We start from the raw sequence: 25,258 nt of genomic DNA, 5'->3' as shown, positions 1-25,258 counted from the left end.
AACTTTTGTTTTGGTTTACTCACTGCAGTTTTCAAATTGTCACGAAAACACACAGATGCCAGCAATTTCCGAGCAAATTACAAAGCGACCAAGGAAACCGAGCTGTGCACCGGCATGGGGTAACAGCAGATTCGCAGGAGGCGCGCTGACTAGCAGTTTTCCCAAAAAGCACAAATAGAGCGGAACAGCCAATTTTATAATTAACTGGGAATCGGTCTCCGGTCAAGCTTTTCTGTTCGGTGCAAACGGCCAAGCTGTTGCCTGGGGAGAGGCTGTTTGCCCTGCCTTTTCCTCTGGGTCTGGACGGGCCTGAGGTTCCTTTGCTTTACCACATTTGAGTATGTTTTGGGATGGAGGCGTTTATGATATGGAGTCAAGCTCAGCATATGGGCAGGACGCTTGGGGAAAAGGCACAAGCCGGGGCCTATGGGTAAGACGCTGGCAGGATGTGCAAAATGAACAGAGGGGCGCTCATTCAAAAATCATCACAAATTTCAACATTGTGATAGCAGAGCTCTAAGCCCCTGCCTCCTAAGCAGGACCACACTGGTCAGCCATCCGTGACGCTGGCCCTGGGTACTGAGCCCACCTCCAGAAGCCGGGGGAACATCTATGCGTGGGGTTCCAAGCTGTGGGAAAACGCAGCCTTGGGACTCCAGGGCCAGGACCACGCAAGACGGAGGCCAGGTGTGCAGCAGGAGCAAAGAAAGTCAGCTCCCTGTCCTGGGCTGCAGAAACAAAAACAAACCAACAGTTGCAACAGGACAATTTTTTCGGGAAGAAAATTTGGCAGGCAAGAAACCCTCGGGTTCAGCCGTTCCACTCCTAGCACTCTCTCTTCTCCGGGTAGTTCTGCTCGGAGGAGCAGGTGATAAATACGCATATTGCAGCGTCCCCTGTGACGCGGACAGGTGGAAGCACCTACGCGTCTGTCAAAGGGGCTGGGTTAACACGCATGCTCCACACCCGGAGGAGGAGATTTCAAGCAAAATGCACTGTCAGGGGGAGCCTCCTGGGATTCAGCTGCCCCTTGGTATTATCTAGGGCCCAGTTTTTAAGGTTTCTTTTTATTGCTGTGTGCTGTATCCGCTCTGTTCTAAGCCTGCACGGATCCCCATGCTGTGACTGCCAACTCCTTGAGGAGACTTATTTTCACCCAGGTCTAGAGCGAGCTGTCTATGTCCCAGAATTCCCACAAGAGTCCTGAGTGCGTCCTTCCTCAGACCAATTCCTGTGGCTGGGGGGATGCACGCAAAGGTTCATTCGTTTTGTTTTTTAAACAACAGCTCTGTTGCTGTGTAATTCATTACCATGTAATTGATACACTTAAACTGTACAGTCCCACAGCTTTTAGTATATTCACAGAATTGTGCCACCATCACCACAATCCATCTGGGAGCATTTTCATCGCCCCCAAAGAAACGTCAGACCCAGTGGTGGGCACTCACACACAATGGTTCTTCCCCCAAATGACCCGGCCCTGTTCCTGTGACTAGGCTGGGGTGGGCTCCTGGCTGCTACACAGTAGGACGTGAGTGGAAAAGGTGCTGGGAAGGCAGCCACCATGCATGCCCACCGCCCCTGCACGCCACTCGTTCGAGGCATTGTGACCTCCCTTGACCCTTCCCTTGAACCGCCTGGCTTTGCATTATGCCTTCCCTATCTCACCAAGTCTTATTTTAAGAATGTCTCTAGCCCTAGCCGTCTAGCTCAGTCGGTTAGAGCGTCATCCCCACGTGTCAAGGTTGTGGGTTCCACCTCCGGTCAGGGCACACACAAGAATAAATGCATCAGCAAGTGAAACAACAAGTCCATGCCGCGCTCTCTCGCAAATCAGTTAAAAAAATAACTGTCTCTAGTGCAACAATCATGGGCCAGGTCTCCTGTCAAAGGGACGTAGTGGCTAGGACTGCAGAAGCCCAGCCTTAGTAAAGGCGACAAATTATGCAAAGACATGGAGGTCTGAGAGAGACCGGAGAACTTGCAAACTCGTAACTGGAAAACCAGATCCCGTGGGAAAATTGCAAATGACGAGGCCAGCAGGCTTCCATCCATCTCATGCTCCTAGTGGTTCTTGCATATATTGTTTGCTATAGTGTTAAGTGCATAAAGGTTCCCAACTGTCATAGGTTCTTTGTGGATTTACTCTTATTTCCCCCTAGAATGCTTTTTGTTTGTTTGTTTTTTTAGAATGCTTCTTCATGTGAAAGTGATATTGATTTCTTTGTCTTTTTTGTTAGCCTTTACCCAATATTTGGTCCATCTTTTTTACTTTTAATTTTTGCTCTTGCATTATGGATGCTTTTTTCTGGCTTTACTGAAATATAATTGACATATAACATTGTGTTATAATTGACATATAACTTTAAGGTGTACAGTGTAATGATTTGATGCACTTATAGATTGTGAGGTGATTACCACAAAAAGCTTAGTTAATACATCCATCACCTGACATAGTTACCAGTTTGTGTGTGTGGTGAGAACACTTAAGATCTACTCTCTTAGCAACTTTCAAGAAAAAATACAGCATTTAAACTGTAGTCAGCGAGCTGTACATTAGATTTCCCAGAAATTATTCATTGTATAAATGGAAGTTTGTATTTTTTGGCCAACATCTCATTTCCTCTGCCTCTCAGCCCCTGGCAACCACTTTTCTACTTTCTGTTTCTATGAGTTTGGCTTTTTAAGATTCCACTTATAAGTGAGATCATACAGTATTTGTCTTCCTCTGCCTGACTTATTTCACTTAGTGTAACGCCTGTGAGGTCCATCTATACTGTCACAAACGGCAAAATTTCCTCCTTTTTGTAGCTGAAAAACATTCTGTTGTCTATCTATACACCGTGTTTTCTTTATCCATTCATCCACGATGGACATTTAGGATGTGTCTATGTCTTGGCTATTGTAAATAATGAGTGAGCACAGAGGTGCAGATTTATCTTCAAAATAGTGATATTTTTGAAAAAAATTTTATTTATTTTTAGAGAGAGGGGAAGGGAGGGAGAAAGAGAGGGAAAGAAACATCGATCGGTTGCCTCTCGTATGTGTCCCGACCAGGGGCCAAGCCTGCCACCCAGGCATGTGGCCTGACTGGGAATCAAACCAATGACCTTTTGCTTCTCAGGATGATGCCCAGCCAACTGTGCTGCACCTGTCAGAAACAAAATAGTGATTTTAATTCTTTCGAATATATACCCAGAAGTAGAATTGCTGGATCATATGGCAGTTTCATTTTTTTTGTTTTTTGTTTTTTGAGGAACCTCCATACCGTTTTCCTTAGTGGCTGTGCCTATTCGTATTCCTACCAACAGCGCACAACAGTTTCCTTTTCTCCACATTCTCACCAACTCTTTTTATCTCTTGTCTTTCTGATAACAGCCATTCTAATAAAATCACATAGGTTTCAAGTGTATAATTCTATAATACATAATCTATATATCATATTGTGTCAAGTGTCCTATGAATGACTTTTTAAAATGCCAAACTGAATCCTTTTCTTTTTTAACAGAACAGTTCCAACCATGTATGTTTATTGCCTGTTTCTAGATGAAATACGGAATTTGGTCTATAATCTTGCCTGGGATCATTGCTGAACTTAAGTGTCTATAGAGTTTGCAGAACACACTTTTTTCCTATTTGAGAAAATTGGGCATGGATTTCCTCCCTCTGACGACAGGGTGGTTTATGACCTGTGTCGCTGATTTGTCTCTGGGTCTATGTGGATTCCAGCTCCCAATCTGCCCTTTCTCAAGGAGTCTGCACAGCAGCATAGAAATTTTATCCCCACGTTCATTGGAAGCCCCCAGAAGTTATCTGGGCCCGGAGACCTGCACTGTCCATTCTGGGATTATTTGCGCAAAGTGGAATCAGATAGTTTGTGCAGAAGTTTGTGCAGAAGAGGAGATGCAGGCATTCAGGGCTCTAAGGGTAAACGACACAGCGGGGCCAAGAGAGGCTGGAGCAGGGACTGGGAAACCAGCTGCAGGGGGTCCCTTCCCTGCTGCCCGTAGGAGACTGGCTGCTCTGGCCCCACCACATTCACACAGCTTTTCAGGTCACGCACCCGACGTCACCCCCTCGAGCCCTTGGCTCCACACCTTGAGAGGACCTGATGGCTCATGCGATGTGGCCTGGTCCTTCTGTGGTCTGACACTCGGGTCTGTTCTGATCCAGCTGGAGGGGAGCAGGAAATGAGGTGGTCGGTCACACGTAAACCGGGAAACCAAGGCCGTGGAAGTCAGATTCATGAATTAGGGGATGGGGGTGGGGGGAAGGTCATTGACATTTGGGTCAGACTTCAGTGAGATGAATCAGGAGCTGCACTAAATTTCCTCACGTGTCCTGGTGCTTGATTCCCTCTTTTCAATGTTTACTCTACTGTATTTGGGTCCAAGATTATTCACTTTGCCGGAGAAGGTGGGAAAAAGCACAACTCTCTGGCCCTTTGTCCATCTTCTGCAGCTTCGTGTGTTTCTACGTGATTCTGAGGGGACAACGGGTAAACTGGCCAATGTGCTGAGCCTAGCTGTATGTCTGTCACCCCTGAGAAGGATGCTCAGGAAGCTCGCCCAGCTCCCAGAAGCCCCAGGCAGATTTCTGGAGAACCACAAAGCCTTGGGACAAGCCCCATTATGAGCAGAGCTTTGCCTGACTTTTCTCCTCCCTCCCCCGCCTGCTGCAGCTCTGGCCCCTCATCAGGCCCCATGAATCAGCTTCCGCAGAAGAAGCCCCTGCGAGCCCGCCCTGCTGAACGCTCCCACTCCCGGCTGTCTTCGGCGGAGAGCTTGTCCATGGACGGCTTTTGGATGGAGGTGGAGCGGATCCAACAGCGGGATCAGCTGAGAGAAGAGGAGGGCAGCGGAGGCCGGCCACCCGAGGGTGAGGAGGAGCCCCGGTGGGGGCTGCCAGGCGGAAGGGAGGCCCTCGTTGTCGGGGGAGACATGCACGAGGTCCAGGCACAAATCAGATCATGAAAGGGCTTTATCACTCTTTGCAGGATCCTCTTCACTGGTCTCCCTGTGCTACCATTGCTCCCCACCACTGTAAATTAGATTATGTCCCTCCTTAGATTATGTTATTCAGCATATAATTATTTCTTGCCAAGCACTGTTTTGGGCACTGGGGATATATCTGAGTGGAATTCTAAGCCCTCTGCTCAACATGTCTCCCAAATGTCTCCCCACCTCTCTCAGTGGGGAGGTTTTCGCTCTGAGGCTCTCATGCAGTTACAGCCAGATGGTGGCTGGGGCCGGAGTCAGCTCAAAGGATTCCTCACTTCTGTGTCTGGTGGTGGATGTGGCCATCAGCTGGGCCTCATCTGGGACTGTCACCTGGAATGCGTCCTCTTTGCCTCTCTGTGTGGTCTGGGCTTCCTCCCAGCAAGGCCACTGGGTTCCAGGGACAGCAGGAGAGAGAGAAAAAATCAGGCAGAGGCTGGTTTGCCATTTCTAAACCGGCTTTGGAAGAAAGGAAACATCGCTTCTGCTACCTCCTATTTCCCTATGCCCAGCCCATATCCCAGGGGAGGGAAATAAGACTCCACCTCTTAATGGGCTGAGCATCAAAGAATTTGGGGGCATGTCAGAGCAGCACATCACAGCTTACAAGGCTTTACAAAATCGGGCCCAGGCCCCTCTGCCCCATGCCCCCCCACCCTGTCTTTCTACCTCTCCACTCGCGCCGTGCTGCTCAGACCACCTTGCTTCCTGGACCAGGAAAGCACACTCCTGCCTCAGGGCCTCCGTCCTCGCGGTTCCTTCTGCCTGGAGCACTCTGCCCCCAGGGGTCTGCATGGCTTGTGGTCTCCACTCAAGACTCGGCTCAAATGTCACCTCCTCGGAGACCTTGACTTTCCAAAGCAAAATGGCACCCGTCGCTCTCCAGTTCCTTGCCGCACCCTGTTTATCATCAGAGGCCATGTTCTCCTCTGACATCACATAGCGCATATACTTATGCATTTGTCTGTGTCCGCCAGTAAAATGTTAGCTCCATGAAGTTAGGGACATTGTCCATCAACGCTGTCCCCTCAGTGCCTACAACGGAGCCCAGTGCATTCGCGGGCTCCATCCTACTTGCTCAATGAATGAGGGAATGAAAGGGCTTCAGCGGAGCAAACTTGGTTTGGCATCTACAGCAGCTGTGCTGACCCATGGTGGTCAAAACATGGGAGGCTCAGCTCTCCTAGGGGCCCGGCGGTCTGCCTCGGCATCTCCAGGTGTGGGGTGCAAATACTCAGTGACACACAGGTGGTTTTAGGAGATGCCCTGCACTGCAGGCCGCCCGCCTGGCATCGCGATATGGCCCGCAATCTGATTTGAAGCGGAACAGAGGGATGGGAGGCGGGGTGGAGAAAGGAGAAGCATGTTTAGGCAACTAAAATGAAAACAGGACTCACAGCGCAGAGGGAGCCTCTGGGTGGCATGGAGCCGAGAATGTTAATATATTCACTGGTTTCCATTAACTTCTACCTATGGCAGGTGATGGTGGGCACTATGCTTATGATCGGGATATTGTATCCTTTTAAAATAGATGTAAGTAAAAATGTAACTGATGATTAGGAAAAAATATTTAGTAAATAATATACCAGACAACTTAGATACAGATAAAAATTGTAAGGTGGTAGGTCCGCACGTCAGGAAACGCCGGTTTTTTGAAGAGATCCCACAGTCAGCAGGAGGGAAACAGGTCCCGGCAGCTCGGTGGAATCAGTGTGTTCACCAACAGGCTCAAGTTAGGGGAGGGCCTGCACGCAAAGCTGTGGCCACCCAGAAACGTGTTTGGTCCCCAAGTGCAGAGGGGATGCTGGGGGAAAACTTCTGTGTCTGGCATTTCTGCACAATCAGTCTGCCTAAAAGAAGTTCTGATGTTTTGAACCAGCAGCACCTGGTTGACTAATTGGTCAAACTGGGCGCACCGATCAGCTCATACCCGGGTGCCACTTCCTCCCCGAGTTCTCATCTGTTCTTCCCCATAATAAGGAAGGAATGCTGGTGTTTCCCAAGTGGGATCTGAAGGTTTCACTGTATTAGAATCACCTGGGCGGGGAGGGAGGGTTCAGGTGCAGATTCCCAGGCCCTGAGACTGAACTCTTAGGGCAGCATCTCTGGAGATGGGACCCCGTAACCTGCAGTCTCAACGTGTCCCCACGATTTAGATGAATAGTTTTGCTGTAGGACCCTGACAGTTTCCATACAAAGTACAGCTGAGGGGATTATTCCAACACAAATAGGGTCTTGAATAGAAGGAGACTTTCCAACGGGACACCAACTGCTAGCCCGTGCTCTCCACGGCTGGGCCCACGTGACCCTGTGCTGGTCTCTGTCAGATGTGGGAGGAGAGTGAGTTCATTGCTACATTCCAGAATCAGAACATACAAGCCCCCTTCCTCGGCCTCCTGTTTCAGAGAGAATATGATTTTATAGGTTTATTCCAGATACTGGTTAATACCACCCTTACCCCCCAAATACTAAGGTGTTTTGTGAGGTCTCGTCCCCAGTGAAGAGTGTGGTTGGTGTTAGTGGGTCTCATGAGCAGGCATGTGGATGTTTCTTGTGTCCATGTGCATGTTTCTGCGTGTGGCTTTGGTTAGTGAGCGCCACTGAGTGTGTACCTGTGTGTTTTCATCTGGGTGGTGTCCTTCTATCAGCAGAAGGAGAAACTGAATCCCAGTGGCTGCAGGACACAGGCCTGTCATACCTCCTCGGTGGCCTGGGCTTGAACAGTCATCACCAGGGGCTCCTGTCCACCCTTACACAGACCCAGGTGGCGGCTGTGTGCCGCCGGCTGGACATCTACACCCGCTCATCCCGAAGACGCCATAAGCCACCTGTCAGAGATGTCCGGGACATCTTTGGGGGCTTCAGTGCAGGGGTAAGTCAGTGGCATAAAGCTGACCGCAGGCCCTGTCTGCCTGGGCCCATGGCAATGCCACCGCATCCTAAGTGAAACAGGAATTCTGCTGCAAGGCTGTGTTGGCGTGTGCTTGCCTGCCACTGTGTCCCCATGTTGCATGTAGGTCTGTCTACTGTGTATGCCAGTGTGTTTGCCTTGGTGTCCTTGGGTGGGCCTCAGGGTTTAGGTTCTCCTTCTGTACAACTATTATCAGTAAGATTATAATGCTTATCATTGTATAGCCTGCTGACACTTTTAAGCTGACAGGTTGAGCATTTGATGCTTTCTTGAAATATTTAGAAGCGGCATAACACGTGACTGATACGATAGGCACTGGAGGCAGACAGACCTGGGCCCAGGGCCTGCTCCCCTGCTTAGCAGCTGTGGGGTCTCAGGCAAGAGCTCTGAGCTTCAGCTGCTCCATCTGTGAAGACGGGGTCATGAATGACTTCTATTTCCCAAGGTTGGGAAATAGAACAAATTGGAAATTGCCTGTCATTTGCTTAGGAAACACCTTCAGAGGATGGGGATTCAGGGATGAAATGGACCCAGCTCAGTTCCGGGACACCTAAGTCTCCTCCAGGTAGGTGGACTTCGTTTTCCAGGCCCTGGAAATCCTCCAGGCTGCACAAAGGGGCTGCTGCCACTGACCGTTTTCCTCTGCCAGCTGGTTCCTTGCCTTCTCTGCTTGGGAGCAGTAGGAAGGGACCTCGAGGGACAAGGTGGCCCTTGAATGGGGTTTTCCCATCAGACCCTTGGACTCGCTGCCTGGAAAATTACTTCCTGGGCAATGAGCCTTAGCTAGGAAACTACTTCCTGGGGCAATGGGCTTTAGCTAGGAAATCACTTCCTGGGGCAATGGAATTTAGTTAAAAAATTACTTCCTGGGGCAATGGGCCTTAGCTAGGAAAGCACTTCCTGGGGCAATGGATCTGATCCCTAACGGTATTGATTTGAGCTTGAGCCTGGGAAATCACTTCTTGGGGTAAAGGGCTTGAGCCCTCAGCCTAATAACCTGCCTCCTGGGGTCATGATCTCAGGGCTATAATCTTGTACAGTCTTTACCTGGTCTGAGTAAGGGCAGAAGCCTGAGAATTTGCCCCCTTTGGGCTCTGGGTGGGAGGAGGTAGGGAGGCAGCAGGTCCTGACCACCTCTCTGTTCTGTTTGCCAGCAGCGGCAGAGCCCGAGGGGTCGCTCGCCCAGCCCGGGAGGGAGGAGGCCTTCCACATGGACTCCGCCTACTCAGAACAGGCCGCCCTGCTCCTACAGAGGGGCAGGCAGCCCCTCGGAGGCACCGGTGCCTGGAGCAAGGTTTCCCTGCCGGTGAGGGCGCTGTCCCGGGGGCTGGCCCAGGCCCCCGATTGACTATTACTCTCTACTCCTTAGGAAATTTGTAGTAGCCCCTACTCCAGTGTGAAAGTGCTTTCATTCACTCAAATATAATTCTTTTTATTTTGAAGTAATTTTAGAATTGCGAGAAATTGCAAAAACACTGGAGTTCCCATGTACTAGTCAGTGATACTATCTTATGTAACCATAGTACACCAAGTAAAGGTTTTAAAGAATGACTCTCTATTTCTAAAGCATCAGAGATAATTAATGTTCAACGTTATCAGCTATCCTTGGTGATTTGATTTCCTCTTTAAACTATGAATAATAATAATTTATAATGCTGAAGATACTACATAGTAACCTTTTACCACAGATCAGGCATTATACCAAGTACTATATATGAGTAATTTCATTTTATTCTGTTATGTTGGCAGTAATTGTGTAAATACTTAAAAACAGTAATAGTCATGATAATTGAAGACTCATTATGTGCCAGGCACTGTGTTTTATACCATTTATCAAACTGAATCTCCCTCCAAAACCCTGTGAGTGGATACTGTTATTAGCCCCACTTTGCAGGTAAGAAAATTGACATATGGAAAGGTAAAATTATTTATCCAGGTTCACAGGTAAAGTCAGAATTTGAACCCAGGAAGTTTGATTCCATAGCCCACACCGCAAGCACTAGGCTGTGTGAAAGCGGTAATCATTGCCTACAACCACAGCACGCTCCCCTTCCCTTTTTGGAGCACTTGAATGGGCACCGGGGCGTAATCTGGCCAAGTGCTCCAGGCAAATACTTAACACACCTGCCCTCTGCGCCTGGCTCTTGCTGTTTTTCACCTTTCCTCTGACGGGAGCTGGAATGATGCCTGGGGCTGCCTGCAGATCCCCACTCTTACCTCTAGATGGCGAGGTCGAACATCATTTATTTTTCAACAAATATTCTTATCATTCAGAGTGAGGAAGAGGAGCATCAGAATGTGTGTGTGTGTGGCGGGGGTGATGGGGTCGGGATGTGGGGGTGCTTGGGGTGGCACAGCCAAGGATAGGGACAAATAGGTGAGGGAGGGCAACAAAGGACCCTCAGATTGGAATGCAGGCAGTAAAAACAGCTTCCCGTTACTGGGGCCTCGCTATGTGCTTGACACCCTTTATACCCCTTAGCCTATTTTACCCTCATAAAAACTATGAAGTAAGTAGCATTTTATGATTACAAATGGAGGCTCAGAAGGTTACCCATTCAGAGGTGGAGCTTGGCCTTGAACCTGGGGTGGAACACTGAGCCCCTGTTCTTATCCACTCTGCTCTTCCTCCTCGGAACCACCTAACGGTGGGAGTGATAGGAAGGGTGAAGGATGTGGGGAGCAGAGCCTCAACGCACTTACCCAACACGTGGCTTGATAGCCTCTCCTTCCCTCCCTAGAAGTTCAGGGTCCCCAAAGGCAGGCTTGGCTTGACGACGGTTGCAGACCTGTCCTCGCAGGACATGAAGAAGATCTCCGCTTTGGCCCTCATCGAGCTGACTGCGCTCTGTGACGTCCTTGGCTTGGACCTGAAGAGGAGCAAGGCAGGCAAGCTGAAGGCAGCAGGTCAGCATTCCAGCGCTTCAAAAGCCAGGGGGCTCGAGTCCTGGCTTTCCTACCAAGGGAGCTGCTTGGGGCCTCTTCCACCCAAACATGCTTAGCCGCTATATTTCCTTCTGTTCTTTTTTTTTTTTTTTTTTCCCGCATATGAAAACAATTCCAGCTCATTGTGGGAAATTTCGGAAATAGAGTAAAATCCAAAAAGGAAAAATACAATTCAGATATAAGCACTATTAACGTTTAGTGTATTATCTTCCTCCCTCACTCCCACCCCGGACCATTGTTACATTTGGTACCCACGGCGCTCCCGGTCGGCAGCCCATTTTCTTTCACTGCCTCTGTCTCCAGCTGAGACTTTCTGCTCTGTGACACACCAAACATTGTCATTATTGCTGAGGCCCGTGCCCTGCTTGAGAAGTCAGAGCTCAGGCACTCTCCAGAGAGCTCAGTCCCCATGCAGGGCAAGGAGTCTGAGTCTAGTCGCCCAGAAGAGCTGGCAGGCAGGAGCCCAGTTTTCCTTCCAGGTAGTGAAATGCCCCTTCTGCTCTTTGGACTTCCCGCAGACACGTGCCTTTTTGGCGTGCCCCTCGAAGCCCTGCTAGAAGCTGACCGCAAAGCCCTCCCCAGCACCCAGGTGCCGCTGGTACTTCAAGCTGTAAGTTGTCCCCAGATTGGGCTCATTTAGCCAGTGAGACGCTGACTCTAGGCACCACTGGGGGATAAGGGGGGAGCTTTAGAATCAGGAGACTTGGGTTCAAATTCTGGCTCTAGTTAGCTGAGAGACTTGGGGTGGAGTTTTGAATTTCTATGAGACTGCCGTTTAGTACTTGTGAAGTGGGGCTGAAATAACAGTGTTCTCTTATTAAAGACTGAGTGAGAAAAATGCATATTTAAAAAAAAAGCAAGCCCTGGCTGGTGTGGCCCCATGGATTAAGCACTGGCTTATGAACCTAAGTGTTGCTGGTTCAATTCCCAGTCAGGGCACCTGCCTGAGTTGTAGGCCAGGTCCCCAGTAGGGGGCGCACAAGAGGCAACCACACACTGAGGTTTCTCTCCCTCTCTTTCTCTCTCGCTTACGCTCTCTCTAAAAATAAATAAAGTCTTTAAAAAGAAAAGAAAAAAGCTCTCCGAACAATGCCCGGCTCATAGAAGCAGCCAAGAAAGCTATTATTCTTCTCCTAGCTCTTTCTTCTTCCTTGTTTTCATGGGAGACAAACACACCAGTTTTGCGTCTCCCTTTTCAATGGTTTGGCTTAAACAGTGGGTTTTTTGTCTCATAGCTGCTGTCCTGTTTGGAGAAGAGAGGGCTGGACATGGAAGGCATCCTCAGGGTGCCTGGATCCCAGGCCAGGGTCAAGGTAATGGTCTGGCTTCCCCACCTCATCGCGGTTGCCTCTCCCAGCACCCTCACACGTGTGTTAACCCAGCAGAGAATCCAGGTCACGGCCTGTCAGTTCTGCCTTTGGTCTCTGTTTGGGTCATGGAATTCAGGAGGGTTTGAAAGGATAGAGGTGGCACAATATAGCAGGGAAGCCAGACCGTCGACGTGTGTGGAGTGATTTACACACATTAGACCATTCAATCCTCATGAAAACCCTACGAGGTGAGTGCTATAATTGTCCGCGCTTTGCAGATGAGGAAACTGAGGCCCAGAGAAGTGGCGGAGCAACTTTTCCTGGAGCCTTGAGCCAACTTCTCATTAGTGTCCCTCTTCCCTTCAGGGGCTGGAACAAAAGCTGGAGAGAGATTTCTACACTGGCCTGTTTAGCTGGGATGAGGTTCGCCACAATGATGCCTCCGATTTGCTCAAAAGGTTTATCCGGGAGCTGCCGGTGCCTCTGCTCACTGCTGAGTACCTCCCGGCCTTCACCGTGGTGCCCAGTGAGTGTCCCCCGCCCTTTGCAGGTGGGAGAAGGGCGTTTGAAGGCCTGGGCTGGCGAGGGAAGCGGTGGGAAGATGGGACTTGGCGTTCCCTGTGATTTCAAGTGTGTGTGTATGAGTATGTGTGTGCATACGTGAATATGTGCAAGTGTATGATGTGTCAGGGGTCTGTGTATGTGCATATACTGTGTGCACATATGTGTGTTGTGTATGCGCATGATCGTGTGTACGCAGTGTGATGAGGAGAAGGGAAGGTAAAGTTTTGCATACCACGGTCCTTATTAGTTCTCACATGGACCAATTTTCTTCCCTTCATAATGCCCATGGGGCCCAGGTTATCAGGTGTGTCTGTGGGCATCCATGGGCACACCTGTGTGTGCATGTCCATCTGTGTGCACGTCTGCAGGTCGCCATGTATTGCGCAGATCCCTCTCTATATTCTGCACATCTACGTTTGATCCATAGAGTACAAACCATTACTTCTATTTTTCTCAAAAGAGGAAAGCCACCCGCCTGAGATCCCCCTTGCGACCTTGAGGGAAGCTCAGGTGTGCTCGTGCGTGTGTGCTCTCTCTTTCTCTCTCTCTCTCTCTGATTCTCTGAAAAGTTTCCGGGTTCGGGCAGCCTGATTCCCACCCCCATGCAAGAGGCAAGGGACCCTGAGGAATCCTCTGCAGCCTTTGCTTCTCATGTAGATTAGGTCAGGTCCGATCAGGTCCCTCCCCAGGGCACCCCGCCCCCACCCTGCCACCCACTGGTAGTGAACGGCCCCAGGGCCTCCTCCTCACTCAGGCCTTGCTCTGCCCCTTCTCCTGGCGCCCCTCCATCCCCACTGTCTGGCTTTGATGTGCCCCTTCCTCTCTCTCCTCAGGGCCCCTCACTGGCTGCTCTCTCTGCCTGGAAACCCTTCCCGACACCCCCCCGCCCCAACCGCCCCGCATCCCTTACCTGGCTGCTGCTTTCTTGCCTTTCAGTCCAACATCAGCTCGCCAGCTGCCCTCCCTGGCCGCCCATGCCTGCCTGCCCAGGCACCGCTATTCCTAACACTCTGTCATTTTCCCCTTCGTAGGAGTCAGTGTCTGAAGATACTTCATTATTTCTTTGCTTGTCTACTGTCTGTCTGCTCCCCTGAAACAAGCTCCATGAATCTGTGACCTGGTTGTTTCTTTCTCTGCTATGTCCCAGGTCCCTGGATGGGAGCTTGGCACCTAAGTACTTGGTGGCGTTTGTTGAGTGAGTGAATGAATGAATGAATGCCACACAGGATCTGGATGCTTGTGTTGGCCTACACAACCGTCCTCCAGGCTGCAGCGGATAGGCCTGGTCTGGCTCTGGTGAACTCCTTCTCTGAGTTCTGGACCCACCACCTCCCCTTCTCCCCGGAGACCCTGGCCCCAGGTGTGGGGCAGCTTGTGCTTTGCAACCCTCCAAACACAAAGGGTCCTGCTAAGCCAGTGGACACACCCATTCCCCCTCCTAAGGTGATCGCCAGCCCATTGCCTTTCTGACTCTGGCATATACCTCCCAGGTTGCATGCCTGTGTGCGCCTGGGTGCGCACGCACACGTGGGTGTTATTTTTTTTTCACACAGTATAGAGAGTGAGCCTCGGGACAAGCACTGGTTGGGGCTCGGTGGGAGCTGGCCCTGTTTCGGACCTCATGAAGGAGGGTTTCCTGGAATCCTCCCTCCCCCAGAAGGGGCCTCCAGACTGAGGGAGGGAGGGTCTCTGAGCCTCCCCGGGAGACCTGAGACCAGTCCGCCCTCTCCCCCAGCCATCCCCGACCCGAGGCAGCGCCTGCAGGCCCTCCACCTGCTCGTCCTCATCCTCCCGGAGCCCAACAGGAACGCCCTGAAGGTGAGAGTTACCTCCAGCTTCCTCCGCTCTGCCATCTCGGCCCTCAGCCACAGCGGTGGCTCCACGTGCGCCCGTTCATTCATCTGTTCGGTCGCTCACCCAGCAACTCTGCCAGGTGCCGGGGTGCCATGATGACCAAGTCTTCCCTGAGACTTTTTCCCTAGAGGAGGCAGATGAGCCCTGAAAGGACGCAGTGCTCAGAGTGTGTGCTGCCCAATGTCATTGTCGGTTCTCAGTTCTAGGGCGGAGGCTCAGTGTCCAGAGGAGATGGGCGAACACTGAGTTAGTGAAAGAAGATTGGGGCCATCCTTTCCTCCAGGACTTCGCAAAGCCTTGATAGGCCAAGGCTTTGTGAACCTCCACGTGGGACTGGAATGGGTAGCAGTTTCCAGAGTCAGTTGTCCAGGGGCCTCCTTTGCCGTGGAAAGCGTTGAACGATGCCGGCGTTCCTTGGAGCACCCATTTGGGAAATGCTCTCTGGGGGAATGCCCACTGTGTTCTATGGGAGCGGGTGCTCAGGACTGGGGACTGGGGCTGCGGTGCAGCCTTGGCTTAGCTCCCAGCACCCTCCTGGCTGTCCTTGGGTCAAATCCAAGACATACCTCTAGGGTGAGGGGGCCCCAGGTCTACTGGAATCCTTGTCTGACGTGGACACAGGAGGCCCCGAGGAGGTGTCTATAACCAGACAGAGCTGGACCTACCTCAGCTTTGCTGATAAGACAGCTTCTTTAAATTTTTGTTTCCTTTTCAGTAAACTGAAGATACTAATAGCATCTGAGTGATTGTTTGGGGGAATGCAAGAGCTAAAACAGAAGGAATCACAGACTAGAAAGTGTGGCACACAGCAAATGTTCAGTACAGGCCCACTATTTCTCCCTTCCTTCCCTTCTCCCTCCCTCCCTCCCTTCCTTCCATACTTTTTTCCTTTCATCCATCCACCCATCTTTCCATCCTTCTATCTCTCCCTCCTTCCCTTCACCTTTACTGGCTCTGTGGCCTTGGGTAATGAGGACAAATGGAAGAACCTACTTTATAGGGTTGTGGGGTTTAAACAAGATGATAAATGCATGTACGGTGCTAACCTAGGGGGCCAGGAACACAAAGAATACTTGATAAATGGCGGCTATTACCATCTCGCCCTTTCCTTCCTGTTGGCTCTGCTTCCCTAGCCTTTCCCTTGCACTTTGGGCAGATTCAGACCCACCAGATCCAGAAAAAGGAGCTGTCTTGGGCTCACGAGGAAAAGATCCATTTCCCAGAGCTGTGGCTTTTTTATGCCTGGAAGTTCAAGTCTGACCTGGATGTCTTGCTCATTAGCCTCTGAGGGAACAGGGAAGGGGACATGTTTTGGCCACATTTTATAGAGCAGAAAATAGACACAGCGGGGTTGCGGGCTGGGCTGACGGCAAAGCTGGACCCGGAACCCCTGTGGCAGCCCCTGGCTCCTTCCCAGGCCCCCACGTAGTGCAGCGGGATGTTCTGGGGAAGGTGGAGGACCCCAGGGGCGTGCCAAGATTTGAGGGGGTTTCTGTGCCCTTCTGCAGGCACTCCTGGAGTTCCTTAGGAAGGTGGTGGCCCGGGAACAGAGCAACAAGATGACGCTGTGGAATGTGTCCACGGTAATGGCCCCTAATCTCTTCCTGCACCGAGGGCAGCCCCCCAGACTCTCCAAGGGCAGGGAGAAGCAGCTGGCAGAGGGCGCAGCCGAGGTGGTGCGGATGCTGGTGTACTACCAGGACCTGCTCTGGACGGTGAGTGCTGGGGGACAAGTGGCGCAGGGGGACAGGGTGTCCATCCGGGTAGCAGGCACGGGCCTTTTTTTCTCCTCTGGGTACAGCTGCCCTGTTGCCCCTGCCATCCATGATTGGGAGTACTGTCCTTTCAGATCACTAGTTGTGCCTCTTCTGGGACCTCTGTTGCCTCCTGTGGATGGCCAGCATCTTCTTTTTGCCCCTGCCTTAACGTCCAAAAGGTGTCCAGACTGCCACACCTCTCAGCCAATCCGCTGCCATCTGGTCTACCCCAGATTAACGGCTTTCCTTGAGAACTTCACTAACAATTCCTTCCCCTCAAAGCTTTGATCTTGAAAAAGCCGTCACATGGCCTGCCTGTGACAAAAGCCTGAGCCAGATGACCAAGCCATGCCCTTACTCTGAGTGACAATCCAAAGCAAGGGCAAGGGGCAAGAGTAGGGAAAAGAGACCCCTGTGGTGTGAGCAGGTAAGGCCCACTGACAGTTGAGGGTGGAGCGGGAACACTAAGTCCCCTCCCGACGTGAAACCCCTGTGGATACAAGGTGGCACTGCCCGCCACCGCTGGTCAGGCCACGGCCCTTAGACACGTGTAGCCTCTTCCCTCCACCTCTCCATTCATCCTTCCATTAAGTCACCCATCCATCACCCACTCACGCACCCACCAACCCATCCATCCGTCCATTCACCTGCCTCCCTCCTTTCTTCTCTTCCTTCCTTCTTCCTACCCTTCCCTCCATCCATAAAGTCATGAAGATAGCTTTTTATTCCAGAAACCAGGACGTGAAGCTCTCTGACTCTCCCCAGTTTCTTCCTCATCACAGCCAGCCTCTCCTTTGTAGTCCAAACACGCCAAATGCCAGCTGGTTCTCCAAATTCACCCTGCACTTCATGTCTCTGAGTTTTTGCTTATGCAGTTCACTCTGCCTGGAATTCCCTTACTTTTTTAGAAAGGGTAGAAGCCTGGAACCTTCTGCATATTCTTCAATGCCTAGTTCCAGCGTCAGCTCCTCTGTGCCTACACGCCCATAGTTCCCGCCTTCCTGGTGCCCTTTTGGCTCTCTCAGGTCATGTGGCTACAAAAACACATTTGGCTATAACACTTTTTATTGAAGTGTGTTTTAAAAATCCAAGAAATGCCTACATGCTTCCTTGCTGTAAAAGTTTCAGGCAACATAAATGCAGATAGGTCAAATGGAAGACTTCCCCCTCCTTTTTCTGCCACGTGTATCATCCTGTTTGGTTGTCACCCAGCAGGAAACAGAGAGGCCCAGAATGGAACCAGTTCTATCAGAACCCAGAGCACATGCTCCTTATTATCAGGGGCCATGGAGACTGGATTCTCCTCATTCCCCCAGGAGGCTTCTAATTTGAGAGAAGGGTAGGGATGATCTGGGAAAATTCTCTGTGGGAATTTGCCAGTGCGGGGCTGGCTGGGGGTTCTCTGACATTGGCCCGCTCCAGGTGTGTTTTGAGGACATTCGTGCCTGAGTGTGCCAGTGAGCAGCCACCCCACAACAGATGGGAGGTCCTCCAGCCTGTCTGGGGAGACCCCTGTCCGCTAAACCCGAGGGCTGTCCCTCTCAGAGTACCCTACTCCATGCCCTCTTTAGGGGCTGTATGGCCCCTCTTTTCCCACCAAACTAGGGCTTCAGCCGCAAGTTCAACAAATGTGTATTGGCAAGTCCCACGAGGGGGGCCGGGGAAAGGACGATGCCACAATGACTCTGGTGGGCTCTGCCTCTCATCTTGGCAGCCCCGTGCCCCTGCTAAGACTTGATTTGTTTTCTGGCCAGGTCTCTTCTTTCTTGGTTGCCCAAGTGCGAAAACTGAACGACAGCAGTGCCCGGCGCCCCCAGCTCTGCGACGGGCCCCTCAGGACTTGGCTGCGAAGGATACACGCAGACAGGGACAAAGCAGAGGATGGTCCAGAGGCGGTGAGTGCCCACTCACGCCTCACCCCCGGATGGATGGAGGAGGCGGCGGGAGGGCGCCTGACGCTTCCGCAGCGTCCAGGTACTCGAGAACAGGCCATCAGGAACGGCGCTGCCGATTAAGACCACCAGGGGGCGCGCCAGCCCCACTGCAGCGGCCAGAGAGCAGGTGTCTCAGAAACCCGGGGGATAACTTGGCTGAAGAAGTAGGAAATGGGCGTGGTGCGGGGATTTGTAGAGGTTATCTCCCCTACCCCATTTTTAGGCAGCAGTTTGTGTGCCTGACCGACGGTGGTTGCTCTGTGGGGTGATTGGGACAGAAAGGGGTTAATAAAAGAGAAGTACGCTCCAAGAATATTAAGTGTTCCCGGGAGGAGTCCTGAACAGGGTTCCTCATTTAGAGTTTGAACAGAGAAACTGACCAGTGTCGCGTTGTGCATGATCTGTATGGGTTATGGGTATCTACATATACCTATGTGCATGTGTTTGTAGGTGCATTTCATACACTCCTGTTTTGTGTACCGGTATGAACACATGTGCATGCATGTGTTTGTGTATGCACACTGAGGAGCTGTTCTGTGCATAAGCAAAGTATGATCTGTGCACAAGTGGCTGGTGTGTACGTGTGCATCTTTGACTTTTAGCGTGGGGACTTGTGTAAGGGCATGTGTGCATAAATATGCATACACACTTGACTTACAGGTATGTGTATGCGTGCCCATCCATATGGGTCTTTCTGTCTCCGCAGACTCCCAAAGTGGCAAAGATCCAGGTGGCCTGGCTTATCAAAGATACCCTGGAGGTGCCCCTGACCCCCAGCACCACAGTGGCTCATGTCCTCAGGCAGTTCACAGGGCGCCTCAGTCCTGGTTTACAGGGTCAAGAGGGCAGTGAGGACAAGGACAACCTCCTCCCATGGTAAGTGGCACCTCCCCAAACAGGAGCCTCTTCCCTGCAGGGAGCAGGTGCAAGGAGGGGCCAGCACCTCAGGGCTGAAGGCCATCGAGGGGAGCTACACAGGCTGTTGGCCTTCCCTTTCCTAGGGCGGCCAGAACTGGGCTCTCCAACCTTCTTAAAGGGCTTCTTGGCTTCAAATAACAATGATAGTGGCAATCATTTATTCTATTTAACAGGTATTTAATGAACACCTGCTATAGACCAGGTACCATGTGGAATGTTAGTATCCCCATGAACAGAACAGACAGGGGCCCTGGATTTATATGCTCACAGCCCTGTGGAAGAGACAGACATGAGTCAAATAGTCACACAGTCAATATCAAGTTACTGTATTCAGTTTTATAAGAAATACAGGGAACAACATGAATGTAAAACAAGGCACTTGGTAGTTTAGGGAATGAGGTAAGACTTCCAGCCACAGAAAACTGCATGTGCAAAGGTCCTCAGGCCGCAGGGCCAACGAACTGAAAGAGGATCAGAGGGGTTGACGAGCAGGGGTCATTCCAGAATGCAAGAAACAGCTGAGCTCTCAGGAGCCTCCTTGATGGAGGTGGCAGGAAAGACTCTTGGACTGTCAGTCATTAGCAAGTGTCTAGTCCAGGTTCTCCTTCTACAGATGGGAAAACTAAGGCCCGGAGAGGGGAAGGGGCTTGCCCAGAGCCACAGGGAAATTGAAAACAGATTGTGAAATTGAACTCATATGATAATTATATGATACTTACATGATAACTATAATTATCATGCATAACCATACAATACCCACGGTTCTTTCTGACTCAGAATTTGCTCCTCACAGCGGGCTCTGGTCCTCACATGTCACCCCTCACCTCACCGCCCCCCTAGCTTCCCCTCTGATGCCCAGCAGGTGGGGACTTGTGGTGGGGGACCCATGACTGGCACTCCCTGAGGGCCGTCACTTGCCTCTTCCCCGTCTCTGGACGGGGAACTCCTTTGTGGCTCTGGCTTTCTCAGGAGAGTCCTTATGTCTCATCTCCCAGCTGGGACAAAATCAGTGAGGACTGCCCCACCAGGCCGGGGGTCTAGAAGCAGATGTTGGTCTCGCGGCCTTGAGCAGAAAGCGTCAGTGATTTTCTCCTGTCTGTCTTGCAGCAGCCGGTGGAGGAAGTCAGCCGACCTCGTTCTCTGCGAAGTTGGAGGGAATATCAGTGAGTTCCCAGTGGGGAGCGGGTCTGAGCCCAGGTCCTGGAGCTCTCTGATGTTGAGAGCTCACTGGGCCCCTCTACGGGAGGCCAGAGTCCACCTCTGGCTGAGCCTTCCCTGTCAGGCCTCTCTCTCCCAAAAAAACAGGGGGAGCCCTGCCGTGAGGTTAAGGGTCAACTTGTGGCCACACCTTAGGATTCCATCTTGGAGTGTGGAGTATGGCCTCAGGTGGCTTCAGGCATGGAAAGGGCAGAATTTTTGTTTAGTGTGATGGTTGTCAATACCACCTCTGAAAAGGATGCCTCTGGGCCTCCCTAGCTGAAGCAGACCTGGTCCGGGGGCCTGTCCAGCTCTGAGGGACCCCTGGATTTGTGGGAACTGAGGACGGGCAGCAGTCCTCAGCTGCATTCTCTGGAGCAGCGCTTCTCAGACTTCAGCCAGGAGGGCTGTTAAGACACAAGTGGCTGGGCCCCGAGAATCTGCACTTCTAACAAATTCCCAGGAGCTGCTGATGCTGCTGGTGCAGGGACAACCCATCAACAGCCACTGGCCAAGGAGCAGGGCTAAGACAAGACTTTAGGAACAGTGATGCACTAAAGGGGTGCTTCTTGGGACAAGCCGTCAAGGGAGGGAGGGAGAAGGGGTGCACTCTAGCCTTGGCCACAAGGGGGCTCTGGAGCGCCAACTGCGACAGCGTGGTTCCCTTAGAGGCAGGGAGGATGGTTTTCCTATACCTTTCTCTCAGCCGGTCATTGGCTATGGGCTGTCACGGGGGCAGGGCTATATCCTCCCCCTCCAAGTATCCGACGGCTGCAGAGGTCAATTCTCCAAAGCAAGGGGTAGCTGTGAGCCACAGCAGCCAAGGCTCACACAGCCCGGGTGAGGGGGCCCGGGGTTGGGGGGTGGCAGTGCACTGGCCCAATGAGGGGCCCCGGGTAGGTCAGCAGTATCTTCCACAGATACTACCGTCAACCTCCTTGTCCCCTGCTTCCCACAGGTGAGCATCGCCTGGACCCAGATGCCTACCTCTTAGATCTGTACCGCGCCAACCCCCATGGCGAGTGGGTCATTAAACAGAACCCCACGTAAGTCCTGGACTGTGGGGAGCAGCCCCGTGCGGGTGCAGCCAGCGTGGGAGCACTGCTGCTTCGAGGAAGGTCTAGCTCTTCCTCCAAGGCGTCTTCTCTGCGGTGCCCCTCAGGTGCTGCGACGGACTCGAGGCTGGGGCGGCTCTCCCCCCAGCAGCCCCCCAAGCCCTTCCGGCCCCCTCAGGACGGTCCTACACCACGCTTGATGTATGACCACATGCTTGAGGGATGAAGTTTTTTTTTTGTCCGTGATTTCCAGCCCGGAGGAGAATAAAATATGCAGCACCTCTGTCCAGAGGCAGTGAATTTTTTTTTTTCCAGGAAAAAATTGCTTGTGAGTAACCCTACAATGTATAGTGGGACAACCTTGGAGAAGCCAGGAGAGCTCTGTGGCCTGGGGCCGGCCCCTTGCCCTCTCTGCGCCCCCTTGAGAGATGAGGGGCTGGGCCTCAGGGGGGCGCTAACACTGCGGCCATGAACAGCCCAGGCCCCAGAACCGGGAAGAGGAACAACCTCCCTTCACCGATCTCCTGTGTTCAATGTTGCTTTGTACAATCTTGTCATTTTGTAATATGATATTTAAATTCTGTTTGACCATTAAAGGCACAAGTTAAATGCCATTTTTCCTTTGTTCAAGTTGTTTTTTTCTTCCCCAGCTCATTTCTTACTGGGTGTCGTCCTTGCAGTGAGTTAACCTGGGAGCTTAGGGATGAGAAGGTGGCGCTGTGTTTCTCAGCTGGTCTGGCGACACCTTGAACCTGCAGCCTCCAGGAGGGGCCGGGAAGAGAGCTCAGAAAAGGGAGGGATGGAGTCATGCCGGCAGCTGTCGAAAGGGGGGTGCTGCAGGAACGGCTTCCCTGAGATCCTCTCCCCATTTCTCCCTCTCCTTTCCCCTATTCACTCCTTCGTTCAGCAATGGATTTATCAAGCCCTTCATATATGCCAAGGGCTTTACAAGTTTAATTTTCACAACAATCCAGTGTCTCTGTTTGTGTTCCCCCAGGAGCAGACCCTGAAACAACAATTCAAGTGCAAACAGTCACTCCCAGGGAACACAAGGGAATGGGGAGGTAAGACGGAGAAGGGGAGGCAGTGCATAAAAGGGGGCCTCATCAGGGGAGTTAATACGGTGGGCAGCCAGAGCCCGACTTTCCGGGAGGACCCTGACAAGCACTGTGGAAGATACTCATCAGAGTTATCCCTACCCAAGGGGCCGTGGAGCGGGGTATTTCCCATCAGCTCCTGGGAGCCACTGGCTGCGGGCTCCTCCTGGGGAGGGTGGGCGTTGGGTCCCGGGCACTGCCGGCCTCCGCGAGCACAGGCACCGTGGGCTCCAGAAGCCAGAGCAAGCCCTCGGGTGAAGAGATGTCGGCAATCGGAAGCTGGCCGCTGTGCACCGACATGGGAGGTGCTGGCGAGGTGTCGGTGGTGCATTGACAGAGCCTGCCTGACCCTGCCAGGTGGGGACGATGGGGATGGCGATGGCGATGGTGGCCGTGGTGATGGCGATGGTGGTGATGACGATGGCGATGATGATCTAATGATAGCGATGACGATGGTGATGGTGAAGACGGGGATCATCATGATGATAGTGATGATGGTGACAATGATGGTGGCAATGCCAAGAGCTTTACAAATTTAATCCTCACAATAATCCAATGTCTTTGGGTGATGACATGATGATGGTGGCAGCTGACAGTCACTAAGCACTTACTATGTGCCAGGTACTTTACACATATTAACTCCTTTAATCCTCACAACCCTATGAGACACGTGGTTATCATCACCGCTGAACAGGAGGGGCAAACTGAGACTCAGAAAGTTAACATTACTCGGCCACATGGAGCAACTGGTGACAGGATTCCATTCCCATGCAGATTAGTCTGGGGTCAGGATGCAAACTCTCAAGCTTTTTTGCCTGAAATGTCCATATTTAAAAACACTTTGGTGATAATCACTTCCTCAGTCTCCCTCTCTCCTGCCCTCCCACCCTGACCCACAATGCTAACAACGAACACCCCAAGGACCAGAAAAAAAGACATTGCCCTTAATCAAGAAAACCTAGTAAGGAGAGCTTGACATTAACCTTGGAACAACCTGGCAGGGCATTTGGAACTTGTAGCAGGTTAAGAGGCCTTGAATGGCCTCGGTTTCCCCAGCAGCCCCATCCAAAGAGCCCAGACTGAATGAACCACTAGTTTAGCCTGGTACTAGCCCCGCAATCCTACGAGGTAGGAATTACTGTGCTTCCATTCTACATATGAAGGAACTGAAGTCCAGAGAGGTTGAACCACATGTGTAAGGTCACAGAGAGAGAGAGAAGGTTCGATGCCCGATTCCAAACCCAGTGCTCTTTCAGTCGTACCAGGGGTGCCTGGGACAGGAGCAGGGCCTGGCAGGTGCTAGTGAGAGAGGACAGTCAGGAATGGAAGTAGGGAGATTGGGTAGGTCATTCAAGGGGAGAAAGAGCATGGAATGCAGCCAGGGTTGCTGCTTCTCTTCCCCAATTCCTTCCTAACCCCTCCAATCCACCTACAAGCTCTGGAGGACCTCCCCCCAAAACACACACCAATCTCGCTCTTCACTCCTTTGCTTCTACTGTCATCCTGATCCAAGCCACTATCATCCTGATGCCTCTGATGATGGCGATAGTGATCATGAAGGCTGAGGTGATGGTGAGGATGGTGGCGCACAGTTTCACTGCCTTCAATGCCTTCTTGTGCTCCGGTGTCTCTTCTTGCCCTCCTAGCTATCCTCTGTACAGTGGTCCTTTTGAAACAGGAATGCGATTCTACTGAGAGCCCTTCTGTAGAAAACCTTCCAAAGCGATCCCATACCACTTAAAAAATAGTGCCACGGCTCCTTACCCTGACCTATGAGGCCCATCTAACACCTGATGCCATTTCATTCGCACTGCCCCTCACTTTGCAGAGCCAGCCACGCCAGCCTCCTTTCGATTCCTCCGGCAGGCCAAGCTCATTCCTGCCTTTGAGCTTTTGCACTTGCTGGTCTCTCTGCCTAGAATGCACCCCACCACCCCCCCCAGCTGCTCCCACGGCCAGCGCCTTTCACCGCAGGTGTAAGCTCAGGTGTCCCTTCCTTCAAGAGGCCTTCTCTCACCATTCCATTCAAAGTTACATTCTCCTACTCTCTCTCTCACCTTAATTAATGAAATGAATTGATTATGATCACCTGAAATTTTTTTATTTAGTTAGAGTTTTATCATCTGTATCCCCACCTTGGAGGTAGCTCCATAAAGGCAGAAACCTTGTGGGGGTTTTCTCCCCTTTGTGGATATAATGACACATAGTAGGTGCTCAATAAAAATCCATTGAGTGAATGAGTGAATAAATTCCTCTCTGTCCCTCTATCTGTTTCCTCCAGAAATGGTTGCCCTCACCACCTGACTTGGTTTGATGAGTGAAAATGAGGAAATGCTCTTGAAGTACCTGTAGCAAGTGCTCGTTCAATGCTGTATTATTATTATTAATTATTAACAAGAGCCAGGCAGCCTGGAATGGTGCCTAGTGATATGATCGACCCCACGGTCCCTTGCCCCTGTGCTGGTCTCTTTCCTTGCCTCACTGCATCACTTACAGGGCCCGGATGACAGGGAAGCTGTGTGCTTGGAGGGATGATCCTTTAACCTTGGCTGGGGGAGGGGTGGGTGCCCTGGTAGGGGCCAGGAGCCCAGGCATGGCTGCACTAACTGTGCTCAGCGTGGGGCATCGGCTCTCCGCGGAGGATCGCAGTTTAATCGCATGTCAGCGTCCCCATTCATCTTCCCGCTATCTGAGGGCTCATCTTTTTCCACTCTGCGG

At 51.6% G+C, this 25,258-nt stretch overlaps 1 protein-coding gene across 1 annotated transcript in view; it reads left to right on the top strand.

Moving 5' to 3' along the window:
• Nucleotides 1-21,438, top strand: part of ARHGAP40 (Rho GTPase activating protein 40) — a 32,901-nt gene extending 11,463 nt beyond the window's left edge. Inside the window, exons 2-15 of the mRNA XM_054573411.1 lie at nucleotides 4,682-4,878; nucleotides 7,649-7,869; nucleotides 8,398-8,473; nucleotides 9,066-9,214; nucleotides 10,650-10,815; nucleotides 11,373-11,464; nucleotides 12,090-12,167; nucleotides 12,531-12,690; nucleotides 14,464-14,546; nucleotides 16,091-16,297; nucleotides 18,094-18,234; nucleotides 18,980-19,149; nucleotides 20,299-20,354; nucleotides 21,347-21,438. Coding sequence (XP_054429386.1) covers nucleotides 4,682-4,878; nucleotides 7,649-7,869; nucleotides 8,398-8,473; nucleotides 9,066-9,214; nucleotides 10,650-10,815; nucleotides 11,373-11,464; nucleotides 12,090-12,167; nucleotides 12,531-12,690; nucleotides 14,464-14,546; nucleotides 16,091-16,297; nucleotides 18,094-18,234; nucleotides 18,980-19,149; nucleotides 20,299-20,354; nucleotides 21,347-21,438 — 1,888 coding nt within the window. The remainder of the gene's footprint in view (nucleotides 1-4,681; nucleotides 4,879-7,648; nucleotides 7,870-8,397; nucleotides 8,474-9,065; nucleotides 9,215-10,649; nucleotides 10,816-11,372; nucleotides 11,465-12,089; nucleotides 12,168-12,530; nucleotides 12,691-14,463; nucleotides 14,547-16,090; nucleotides 16,298-18,093; nucleotides 18,235-18,979; nucleotides 19,150-20,298; nucleotides 20,355-21,346) is intronic.
• The last annotated feature ends 3,820 nt before the right edge of the window (nucleotides 21,439-25,258 follow it).

Source organism: Pteronotus mesoamericanus, unplaced genomic scaffold (assembly GCF_021234165.1).
Source record: "Pteronotus mesoamericanus isolate MK-2021 breed Mesoamerican mustached bat unplaced genomic scaffold, CSHL_Meso_final contig_25, whole genome shotgun sequence".
Lineage (NCBI taxonomy): Eukaryota > Metazoa > Chordata > Mammalia > Chiroptera > Mormoopidae > Pteronotus > Pteronotus mesoamericanus.
This window is presented reverse-complemented; position numbering and strand designations above follow the sequence as displayed.